A 13174-nucleotide genomic window follows, 5' to 3' on the forward strand; every position below is an offset into this window, starting at 1 on the left:
TTAGGATTAGGGAGTTTACTGTGCAAAGGTCAGCGGGTACACACGAGGGTGAAGGGAGAAAACACAGAGACTTTGATAAAACACACAAGAGGCATGCGATATGTGGGTAGACCATACATTGTGTGGGCAGTGGGAGTTAGGCACAATTAACATGTAACTTAGTGTAATTGTCACACCTTCATCGACATACTTAGAGCCAGCTGGGGTTCATGAATAGAATCAGTTTAAATTATTTTATGAGTTTTGTTCTGCTGGACCTTTACTTATGTGTCTCTCTGCATCAAACTCTTTTTCTCACAGCTTTTCACTGTAGGTGGACATTTTCATGTGGCTGCTTCTGTGTTTTGAGCCGAGAGTGTAAATATTACATCAAGCGAAGAAATTCAACCATGAAGCCCGTGATCATATACTTTTAAAGGATGTGAGCTTTAAATGCAGCACCTCAAAAAGTATAAACCTAAATGAATGCTCTTGGGACCTGCTTGAAATCTCTGAAGTCTAAGAAGGACCAATCTTTGGCTCAAAAAGCAAGCCTTTAAATCCACTTCCCTTAGGTGATGTTACATACACATGCACATTGTGTTAATGTTTTCCCCTAATTTGTAAAATGTATCTCATAAGTTATATAGTTGAAAATAAATATCTGCGAGTTTGTTAGTAATCCTGATATCATGTCGAAATGTGCTTTTTACATTTCTTAAAAAAACAAAACTGCTATGTAAAACCAGTCTGCTTCCTTATCAGATGGTGTGTTAACCCATTGACAGAGCTGCAACATATCAGAAATATAAATAAAATAAAAACATTTTCCCCAATGTCTGTCACCATTTGTTAAATGCCTGCAGCAGAAAAGTGTGAATTGTCTACCACCATGAATGTGGTTAGGCCTCCATCCAGTGGAGGACATGTGATGTACACAAAACCTTTTTGTATATAATCTGTAAAAAAACACACATATTATAATATATATCATTTTCATATAGTTTCCAAAGCAGTGTGTTAGATCCAGCTGGGAAGATACCAAGGGGTAGACCTAGGACCAGGTGGAGGGATTATATCTCTTCGCTGGCCTGGGAGCGCCTTGGGATCCCCCAGTCAGAGCTGGTTGAGGTGGCCAGGGAAAAGAAAGTTTGGGACTCTCTGCTGGAACTGCTACCTCCGCGACCCGACCACGGATAAGCGGGAGAAGATGGATGGATGGATGGATTTTCATATAAGCAGTGACCACAAACACAACATACAATCACAGTTTGTCGTTTTCTTTTTTAATGCAACGTATTTGTTGGTCTGAACACTTTGAAGAGTGAGGAACACATCATTGTCAGCGAGTTAGAGCAAATGTAGACATAACACTGAAGTTAGTCTAAACAAATCACACCCAAGTATTATAATATTTGCTGTGTTGCACTTCCCCTCTTAACAAAGCATGCATTTTAAGCTTTTTGAGATAAGATTTGATTGAAATGAAATAGAAGGAAATAAATAATGTATTTTTTATTGGATAGAGATTTCTTTACTGTGATTTACCTCTAGATGGTGCTGTCACTTCACCTATTTTAACTCTATTTGTTTACCTTTTTAGCAGAGCTTATTGTAAAAGAAATACATCATAATCTATTAAAAACAACTTTATTTGCGCAATAAAGTACAAGCCAATACATTACTTTTGAAGGTTTTGTAATTTATAGCAGAAATGTTCATTCAGTCTTCATGTAATCATTACACTGATGTTGCTTGAGGTGGTTTAACTTATATCAGTGAGCAAAGCAAAGTTAGTATTTGAGGAGGGTGAGAAAGACAAGGAAACAGTTCCTGTACAACATCACAAATAAGAGCTCTTTTTGTCTTTATTGACCCAAATGTTGTCAAACATTTTGCAAACATGTAACAGGCTATTGCATCTCTATTGAATGTGTAAGGTAGTTCAGATGTTGTTGGTAACTCAAGGCATACAAATGTATAAACTGAACATATTGTGGAAGTGATTCTTTGCAATTCTGGATTCAAGATGGTCCAACAAACAAATCAAAGGCAATGTTATTTAGAAACATAACACAATGAAGAGGAACTAGGCATAAATCAAGCAGATCGTGAAATTTGAAAACACTTTAAAGTTTAATATTACCTTGAAGAAAGTTATTCTTTTACTCCTTTGTTCATGTTTCATTCAATTTGAGTAGTAGTCTAGTATACTGATAGCTACATGCTTCTCAAAGCCAGCGAGAAAATAAATAAATACATAGGACTTTGGCTACAAAGCAACTTAAGTGGCACCAATTTGTAACAACATTGTCTTATTTATCTCGGGAAAAAACATGTCATTATAAAAACTCAAAAATATGCTATAATGTGCATACAATGTTTTGCAAAATGGATCTTAAGAACAACCATCAGAGAGTCCAAGTTCTCCTTCACAAAACACCTGTAGTGGCCTTCACCTGCTGAGAGGTAACAAAAGATGCATCTGTTGGTGGATCATCGGTTGTTTGTGAAAGTGGTTTATTATTGCTACTAGTTTGACGCTGGATCCTCACTTCCCGGTGGAGGAGTGATTTTGAAAAACATGTAGACAGCTGGAGTGAAAATGAGGACAGTGCCCAGTATTGCGACGGTGAGGAAAGCCCACAGGAAGATCCTGTCCAACACCTGTGCCACAAACTTCCAGTCTTGTACGACCTTGGAAAAAGAAGAAATGGGAGATGAGATAACAACATATAGAAACAGGAAGCCCTTAGAGCTGTTCTAGTGAATACTTCAATCTTTCTTCATGCAGCTAAACCAACCTCACGGATGAAGTGTTCCTTGTGGATATGTCTGCTGATGTAGCGCACTGAGTAGATAGCCTTGTCCAACATGGTCGCCCAGGCCTCGTCCTCCTTCGAATCAGAACTTGTCTGTCCGCTGTTCGGCCTCTTGCCAGCTTTCCGTCCTCCTGAGCGAGGCTTCAGCTCCGGGCTCTCCGGAGCCAGCTCTGGGTAATGGTACCGGTCCGTGTGTCCGCGCATGCAGAGCAACCTCGGCAGCTTCTGCAGGAAGAGATTACGAACCCACGGCGACATGGGGTGGTAGGTGGCCGAGGAGCGGTGGTGTACGTTGATGACAAACACAGTGACGATGATTGAGAGTGTGACAAAGATCATGATGAACAGCAAATACTCTCCGATGAGCGGGATCACCTTGGAGGAGGAGGGGATGATTTCTTCTATGACCAGGAGGAACACAGTGAGCGACACAAGGACTGAGGTGGAGAGAGACAGCTTCTCCCCTTCATCGGAGGGAAGGTAAAACACCAGGACAGTCAGAAAGGACAAACCCAAACAAGGGATGATGAGGAAGAGTGTGTAGAACAATGGCAACCTCTTCAGAATGAATGAAAAGGTGATGAAGGGGTACGTGTACATGTCGTCCTTCCTGTTCCCTCTGGCACCGGTGGCATTAAGGATTTGCCACTCCCCGTTATCGAAGAAGTCCTTCTGATCAACCTGATTGTCTATCAGGACCATGTCCACCATGTGGCCGTCGTATGTCCAGGAGCCAAACTTCATGGTGCAGTTCTGGCGGTCGAAGGGGAAGAAGGTGACGTCCATGGTGCAGGCGGATTTGTAACTAGCAGGCGGCGTCCAGGTGACACCGCCATTGAACCTGACAATGGCTTTGGTCATCAGAGAGCCTTCAAACCGCCCATCAGCACTGAAGAAACATCACATAATAATCAGAAAACAAGTCTCCAAATCACATTTGCAGATGATCTATATTAGCTTCTTGTGATTGTATAAGTGTTGCCTTTTATATAATCTTTATTTCAAGTATGACTCAGTATAACACAACTGTTATTTTAATGTATAGAATTACAGCTCTCATTCAAGTATTACAATTTGGTTACATCTTGATAATGTTATTCTATAAAATAATTGACATACATGAGTCTATAAAATTGCTGTTGCTGTACTTTTCATACGGACAAGGTGTCTTTTTTTAAGTTTCCTATGAATGTGATGTTCAGTGGTTCCTAGCATAGTACAGCAGTCTTACTTCTCATAGAGGACGATGTCTGGGAGCCAAATATTTTCAGACGGGACTCTGATGGAAGTGATTCCTCCGTATTGGTCTGGATTCCAACGCAGCTTGTAATCGATCCACTCCTGGTAGACACAAACACAAGGACGCAGGATGCGGGATTGTTCGACTGATATACAATACTAAGTCTTATTTGCATTTATACGCATAAAGAAATGATGAAACATATTTTAATAAGTGATATGCCCCTAGAGTTGATAACATCCATCTTTTGAGACTGAACAGAAACAGATTTAGTCAAGAACTAATGCTGAACTTAATATACAGTATCTTAGTTGGAGACACTATCCATATGAAGGTTATCATGTTTCTTTAAATCAGACTATTATAATAGAAATATTGTTGAGTTGTTTTTCTCACCTGACAGAGCCAAACGTTAGTTGTCATTAGCTGGTTCTTCTCATCCTAAAAGACAGACAAAGAAAACCGAGTTAAAAATGAAAATGAAGTGAAGACGCAAGAAGCAAGACAACAGTGTATAGGTCAGGCTCATTTCATGATCAACGTTTAAACGAAAAAAGGATATACACATCAACAAAATCAGAAGGATTGAGACCTATCAATCCAAATGTTTTTGTATTTACTTTAATTCATAGACCATGATATTCAAAAGCTGGTAAAAGGGCTCTGATATCTCCCACGTAGGGAATGTTCTGGTACAATACACATTAACATAGAGGACAAACACATGTTCAAATGAGGGTAGTGTCTAAAGATCTAAATCAACATTATCAGTTAATTTCACATGATGTTATCTCTAAAAGCAAAACAATTGACAGCCTTTCAGTTTTGTATCTGATGTAACTTGATTCCAGCAAAAAAGAAATGTGTGATCTGGGTGCTAAAATCACAATGTTAGATTTGATTAGTGGAGAATATGAGAAGCTTGGTTGGGAGTAAAACTAATAATCTTATCCTTGCTCTGAAATGACCGAATCCAATTGACCCGTCACTGCCACTTCCTTAACAAACAAGAGGAAGAAACATGACACGGAGATGGGTGAAGTGAACCCTGAAGCTGAAGCGATATAACTGCAGCACGAGGTAAATAGAAGAAGACAGGAATAGAGAGATGGAGAGTGGTTAGCACAGGTTTATTTCCACATCACTGGAGGTGAGTTTGAAGAAACAGGGGTAGACTAAGAGCTTAAGACTGGATATAAACAGTATAGAGAAACACAACATGCAGCTGTTAGGTATATCCAGACCAGGCCTCAGCTGTCAGACTGAGTCGGATGTTTTGATGATCACATAAAGCAGAGGTGAACCATAATCTAATACACAGCCAGGCACAGAAGCAGCAGAGACAAGCTGCTGTGTCTCTGGTTAGCTCTCCGTCTCTTTTACAAAATCCAACAATTAATCTTAACCTAACTCTTTCTTCTCTGCAGAGCCGTAAGAGGGCATCACAGATTGTCTTTGCCCAGCACACGTGTTAGGTGGAAGGATAAAGAGTTCAATCTAAACTGGTTGATATGAATATTTCAAGCCAAGAAGAGCGGCTCTTCCATTAGCATCCTCCGTTTTCTCCATTTGGACACCATCTCAACCTATCACAGCGTGCCTCTGAAATATTAAAGAACCACTCCAGAGTATGGAGATGTGAAGTGAGTGTTCCCGATCTATTTCAGGAACACAGAAAGCTCCTCACTGTTAGGTGCTAGTGCCCTGTTTGGTTTCAGAACCATGGACAGCGACACCACTCGGCTGATGGTGAAGACTTACCATTCAAATCAAACTGTGGTTTTCAGTTCTCGCCAGTGGTCCTCTTTCCATGAGTGTTAACTAATTCTCTTCTTTCGAAGGATAAAGTTGGAAAGCTTCCTAATTGTTTTTGTCAATGAATCCCATAAAGAGACCCTAAACCAACAATGTGTTAGGTGCTAGTCCATCTCTTAAAACTTCACACATTATTCATGGCGCTCAGATCCAAGCATTCTTAATGAAATGTGTTCATCTTTAAAAAATGCACAATATATTATTTTTTTAATTAAAATATTTTAAATTACAGGCTAAACATGTTTAACAATTTAAACATTTAAGACTGTTCGTTTTTTTAATAGCAGTAAGTTGTTTATTTTCTGGGGGACCATTTTATATGTTTTTATTTTGTAAAAAAAAAAGGAAATTGTCACCCAGAGCCACTATGTTGTTTTTTTAAGTGTAAAATTGTTTGGATAAGAATTGAGTCCAATAGCACTGAAGAAACAATCAGACTTTGACTTTGACTTTGATGTGATTTATTGCTAAAAAGAAAATCATGGAACAATGACAAACTCGTCCTTCAAGATCTGAGTCATGATGAGGTTGAATATGAAGCATACAAATAAGGTAACTTCTAACCTTAAGCAGCTTAAAAACTAGAACAATATATTTTCCACACAGTTTTTTTTTTTTATCTCAATGTGTGCGTGCAGTTTCACTCAACTAGTGGGGGGGAGCACACAACAAATCTCCTCATGAATAAAGAAGTACATGGATATGCATCTGTGATTGTAGGTGTGTCCTCACCACATCAACCAGCTGGGAGATCTTGAGTCCAAAGCGAACCGTGACGGTGTCGTTGACGTGCTGGATGGGCCTGACCCAGCGCTGGTAGCCTTGGAAAAGGTTCCTCAGCAGGGCGTCCTCCATCTCTGCCAAGGACATAAACTCATTCGGACCTGGGGCAAATAGAATGAATGTGGATTTACAACTGTTCATTACATAAATACTGCTTGTGTTAACTCCTTAATACAATTGGGTAGATCAAAGACTTCCTTACATACTTTAAAAAAAAAGAAATAAGCATTACTTTTACCGCCCTTAAAGGGGACGGCACTGGAAAACAGACAAACAAAAAGGGATTCTATCGTCTTTTAAGTAGGTTTTTGGAGATGTTCTTGCCTACTTCTAGGAGTCAGCCTTACCAAAAAGAAAACGTGCTTGAAGATATGAAAATATGTTCTAGCACCATGAACAGTAACCCTCCAGAAAAGTGTTCATATTAAAACTTGTACACTGTCCTGAGATGGTTGGAAAAACGTCAACAACAAATGTAACTCAACTCATTAGTAAATCCATAATTGTGTTCCCCAATGTGAATATGTATGACACAAAGAGAAAATAAATGAGCAAACAAAAGCGTATTCAATTTGTCTCCAAATTCTAATTAATAAAAAAGCTACATGCAGGAAATTCTCCTGGCAAATCACATCCTAATAACTTCAGTCCGCCAGCTGTGTGCTGGAGAGACATCAAGCTATCAAGGAGAAAGATGAGTGAATGGTGGAGCTCCGCACTTTGTTCAATTGCAGTGTGAGGGGAAAGTCAGTCAGCACATCAGTCAGCCTGAGGCGATATGATGTCTCTGGAGGGAAAGAGACAGTCATATTGACAAGAGACAGCTATATAATGTCAGACAGAGGGGATGTCAAGTGCAAGAGGACCACATGATCTAATGAGGAGGGGCATGGACCTATAACCTGGTGCTGGCTTTGTCTGGCAACACATGACTGACCCATTCATGAATAACTGTAAAGTATGATCAAAGCAAACATAAAACCACAAAGTCAGAGTGCAGTTGGATCACCTCTGTCTGTGCTCTCAAGGACTCTGACACATGATACCTGTGTTCCTGTTTATCTGATAGCAGCTTCAGCACAAACAAGAGCTGGGCCGCACATCATTCCTGAACTAATATGATGCTTAACATCTCATCTGATTAAAACATCTGATTAGCATTTTTAGTATTTAGCATTTTAGTTCTAAACTGTATAGGCTATATTCATTTAAAATTTCAAATCAGAGACAAAAAGGTGGAAATGTCTTCTTTGAGTAGAAATTGCACACTACAGGAATAACGTACATGAAATAAGATATGGGAAAGGTAAAAAGAAGGCACATTTTGTAACTAAACTGCAGTAAAATAACAACAAAAGACAACCTTTTTATAATCATGAATGAGAAGGTTGCACTTTTTGGTTGACAAATTCATCGAAAGTTATGTGGAGCTTAGTTGAATCTCTCTCAGACATAACTGTTAGATTACACCACATAGAGTTTTCTTACCGGGGATTACGGCCAGGGCCAGCGGACAGAGGAGGAGGAGGACCGACAACTTCATAGTGTTGTCCTCCCGGGTCTCACCGAGCGCTCCTGCAGCCTCCTGTTCGCTTCTATCGGCTGTTCAGGGGAGAGGACTATAGGACTCACAGCGAGCAGGCGCAGGCATGCAGGGTCCCATCAGCTGTCTCAGTACCAGGTGGGAAACAAGCCATTCAGTCCGATGCAGTTTGACAGAGAACAGGTCCCTGTGCGAGAGAGCATGTGGCCGGAGTGCGTGTGCTGTGACTCCGGTAGAGGCGTCACGGGGAGTGGCGGTCCGCGGAGGAGGACGGAGAGGAGGGGCAGGGAGGGAGAGATGTCCGGGTGGGGCTGAAGCGTGGAGCTTAAAAGCCACTTTAAAACAAAAACTTTGGGTTTTCTTAGATGTTTATCTCTGTAACTTGTCTACTCATGAAGGTTTTAAAACAGAGTTCAATGCGTAATAGAGCATTGTTAAAAGTTAATATTCCTGAGAATTAAAAAATGTGTCGTCGGTCAGGTTTTGCACCTTTCACTATAATCTTGCTGGAACTTCCCCTGACTTTAATAACATTTGCTTTATTTACTGTTTTGTAATATATCTTTCCTAGGGTGGGAAGAAATCGTAGTGGCCGGATGTCATGCGATGTACTGTCTTTGCAGATTTTGTGTCTGTGTCTCTCACGTCACTGTCACTGCTTGTCCACTGGAGAGCGCTAATAGCAACACTAAACCAGGGCATGACGTTATTAGAGAGAACAGGGCAGAGTGACCTTTACTGTTTACTATTTAAAGATCCCCTTCAGCAACACTTTAATCTGATATTTAGAGATTAATGTGCAGGCATGTAATGGAAAAATGATATAATCATCATGTGTGTGTGCTTCAGGTTTATGGTGACATTATCATGTTTCATGTATATTAATTCATCATGTTATCAATTATGATATCCCCTCAATAAGCCTTTCTTTGTCTAGCTATTGATCCTGGCATGGATATTATCATCTACACCTACACACAGTCAGTAATAAAACCTTTTCAATAACGTTCATCCGGATCCATTCTAATTTTACTTTTAAATGCTGTTCTGCATTCTTCCCATTTCAAATTGTCAACATACTTGTTCATAGGCATTTCTCTTGATGACACAAAACATAGAAGAGTCTGAAAATGTCATCAATGTGCTCCAGTGCGCTATCACAACCCTAATGTCAGAACTGGCCATGGAAATATAATAATTTGAAAGTTTATACTAGTGTACACCACACACACACACACACACACACACACACACACACACACACACACACACACACACACACACACACAGTCTGCTCTCAGAGACATTACTTGCATATGTGTTCAGTGACTATTTCCAAGAGGTATTATATAACTAGTCACCGTCTTAATGCACTGCTACCAATGTTGGCCGAGGAGACGTGTACTGTACTGATCCATTGATTTCTTCCAATTTGGATTTTTGATGAAATGAAACACACTTATTTCTTTTATTCACATAAGTCCAGTCATGTTGTTGAGTTTTCTATGTGCAGACAATACATGTTGAGATTTACAGGAAGGGACTGTGATGACTTAATAACTGGATCAATAAAGCGAAATGACAGCAACAAGCAAACCTGATGAATCATATGAACATTAATGGGTTATTCTATCCTGTAATCTTTCATTCAGAATTATAAACATGTCTGAGTTTCTTTATTACATTTAAGTTGTTACTCCTTCCATCTCTCCTCTAGCTTCACTTAACAGTTCATTTGAGAATCAGCATGTTTAGGACAAGACAAAGCAAAGGCTTGAATATCCCCCAGGCTCTTTTTTCCCACAACACACAATTTTAGCAATGGTGAGAAGATTCAAAACCAAGAACAATCTCCGGCAGGTTGGCATTTTGGACAGAGCTTCGGAAGTGTATGTCCTCTCCGAGGCCACAGGTACATGTAAGTCAGCTGACAGAGACCTCATTAGACGGTATTTTATATAAAATATTTGTAATCACGATTTTAAAAATCATATGTGATTGCAGTTTCTGTGTCTTCATTTGTTAAGGTTGGTTTTTCCAGGAAACAAATATTTATGAATTCATTTTAAAATAGCGCTTTATCCAGTTTTTACGACTCTTCAAAGCGCTTTACATATACAGGTCATCAATCACCCATTCAACACACACACACACACACACACACACACACACACACACACACACACACACACACACACACACACACACACACACACACACACACACAAACACACACACACACATGTACATAGGCTATTATAAAGCTAACCACGCATGAGGCACACGTTTTTTTTTCCTTTTCTATATTTTCTTCTCTCTGTGTCCCTCTCTGTATGTCACACACTCCCTCTCCTCCGTCATGGGGGGAGGTGACGGGGATAACGGGAGGCTGATTATCACAACGAAATTATCCTGATTTTCTGCTCTACTTGGAGCCGTGGGGCGGGCAGCTGCTGCTTCTGAGATCGTCCCGTTCGCCTCTAATCATTTGGAAACATAAATTCTCCCGGGCTGGAAACCTGCCTGTCCCTTACCAGACGACTGGGGGCAGCTGCACAGTGTATGTGCGTGTGTGTGTGTGTGTGTGTGTGTGTGTGTGTGTGTGTGTGTGTGTGTGTGTGTGTGTGTGTGTGTGTGTGTTAGTCAATTTGCATTTGAGAAGATGGATAGTGAAAGGAGAATATATTGTCTGCATGTGTGTGTGTGTGTGTGTGTGTGTGTGTGTGTGTGTGTGTGTGTGTGTGTGTGTGTGTGTGTGTGTGTGTGTGTCACATGTTGGAGCTTGTGTTTGTGTGTTTGTGTGTTTGTGTTGTTTTCTCAGCCAGTTGTTGAGCTTGTAATTAAAGTCTGCATAATTTTACTTGGTGCAGAAATATGTAATAATTGGAAGGAAACAGCCCTGTCTCCTAAGGCCTGCAGTTTTAATCTTAATCTGTTTGTTATTGTACTTTTTTTTTTTTAGAACTAGTGATAAGGCATGAGGGGGATAAATTAAGATGGAAAGGAAGCTTCAAAGCAGGACACAAAGTCAACGGTCTCACAAAGGATAATACCAGAAGCCCACCAATGCTAGCTTTGGTCTATCAATAATAGCCGAAGTAGATTTTAGAATATTCTAACTTTTTCAAAATGTGTCAAACTTTTAAGTGATCTGATAATCCCCACTCATCAATAATGCAGGAGTTCAGTCATTTGAAATATTAATCATCATAAAGTACCAAAGTACTGAAAGGCTAAATTGATGGGACGATTCTGATCAGATGAGAGGGGAAAGCTCACTGAAAATGTCTTCGAAACTCACAAAACAGAGAACATGAAAATAAAATATAAATTGGGGTTTAGGAGAAAGTTGCTAATAAGCACGAGGCAAGTGCATTCTGGGATGGATGAGTTTCAGGGACAAATGACAATTATAGATGCGTTCAATGTCCGTCACTGCTGGCTCAAAGCAAACTGAGCTTTCGCTCTCAGCAGACACACACGCACAAAATATTTATTGACCTCAAACATGATACTTTGATCTAGACGTCTCAATCACATTTTCCTTTTGTCTCCGTCTGAATGACGCGATGAGAAGAAAAGGCCACGGTTTGAAACTAAAGCCTGCCAGACACTGTTACCGCTCCTTCAGATGACGTACCGTAGGAGCAACTAAGGAGCAATAATCATATGCAACAGCCATGTGAAATAATAATGGCGTGTGTGTGTGTGTGTGTGTGTGTGTGTGTGTGTGTGTGTGTGTGTGTGTGTGTGTGTGTGTGTGTGTGTGTGTGTGTGTGTGTGTGTGTGTGTGTGGGTGTGTGTGGTGTGTGTGTGTGTGTGTGTGTGTCACTACACTTCAGTTCAGTTTGGAGTGAGTGAATGAACTCAGGCAAAGCAAAGACGTTGTCATCAGATGTGAGTCAGCTGTGGTTTGTCTGCATCTCTCCTCTGTATCATGCATATATGCATGAGTGTCTCTATGTTGTGCATGTGCTTTGTGTGATGTGCACACAATGCAACATTTTGACTTCACCTGTGTTGGTGAAATTGTAAAGACATGTAAATCAGCACTTGCATATGTTTTGTCTGTGTTTGCTTTATCGGCCTGTACATGCAGTTTACCTGTGTGTGTGTGTGTGTGTGTGTGTGTGTGTGTGTGTGTGTGTGTGTGTGTGTGTGTGTGTGTGTGTGTGTGTGTGTGTGTGTGTGTGTGTGCTCAGAAGGCTCCCATTGGAATGAATTATTTAGAGGAGAGTCTCTTTTACTTATCCACGGTCGACTGGCTGCCGGCACGTAACGTTCTCCTCCTGACGACATAAGAGACTACGGTCACCACCCACCCCGATGTGATATGCCCCTATGTCACCCTTCAACCCCACCCTAACATATCCCAGCATGCTCCTGTGGTCCACTGCGGAATTCTTCATATTGCAGATTTGCTTTTTGGTAGATAAGATCCCTAACAACTGTAGAAAGAGTGAAACGGACATGTTTGAAGAGAGAGGGGAAAGTACAAGGTTTTTAATGTAATACCCAAGGTTTATACAAAATTGCCAAAAATGTGTAAAACAACTCAAGCATATAACATCATATGTTTATCAAAAGTATGATCCCAAAGAGCAACTGAAATTAGATCCGACACTCACACGTGCTGCGATAAGTCGGTCATTCTTGAGTCGTGCTATCCAGGAGCTTGATGCTAGCAATCGGTGTCAACAGTGAAGAATCGTTTAAAATATTCATACATGTGGCAGGCTCAATAATGTATTATCCCTCAATTTAGCACCCAAAGCTTTTGCTGTGCCCTGCTTCGGTCCAACCGCCCCATGTACTTGAAGCTTAATCATTCAAGAAAGATCTACAGCTGTGGCAAACTCACAACATTACAAATACCGATTTAAGTGTATAAAGCTATGTTGGGCAAACTCCCGTATTATATCTGTTCATTGATAAAGCAGAAAGTTGCAAGCAGCTATTGTCGCGATCGCGTTGCAAGCAGCTATTGTCTGC

At 40.5% G+C, this 13174-nt stretch overlaps 1 protein-coding gene across 1 annotated transcript; it reads right to left on the reverse strand.

Annotated features, from left to right (window-relative positions):
- Nucleotides 1-1675: 1675 nt before the first annotated feature.
- Nucleotides 1676-8238, reverse strand: LOC104958695 (neuronal acetylcholine receptor subunit non-alpha-3-like). Its single transcript, XM_010786462.1, has 6 exons — nucleotides 8128-8238; nucleotides 6589-6740; nucleotides 4438-4482; nucleotides 4033-4142; nucleotides 2784-3690; nucleotides 1676-2676 (listed from the first exon to the last, which is right to left on the reverse strand). The coding sequence occupies exons 1-6, from the start codon at nucleotides 8180-8182 to the stop codon at nucleotides 2512-2514; spliced, it is 1434 nt and encodes a 477-aa protein (XP_010784764.1). The 5' UTR covers nucleotides 8183-8238; the 3' UTR covers nucleotides 1676-2511.
- Between the last annotated feature and the right edge of the window lie 4936 nt (nucleotides 8239-13174).

Source organism: Notothenia coriiceps, unplaced genomic scaffold, assembly GCF_000735185.1.
Source record: "Notothenia coriiceps isolate Sejong01 unplaced genomic scaffold, NC01 NC01_scaffold00029195, whole genome shotgun sequence".
In the NCBI taxonomy this organism is placed as follows: domain Eukaryota; kingdom Metazoa; phylum Chordata; class Actinopteri; order Perciformes; family Nototheniidae; genus Notothenia; species Notothenia coriiceps.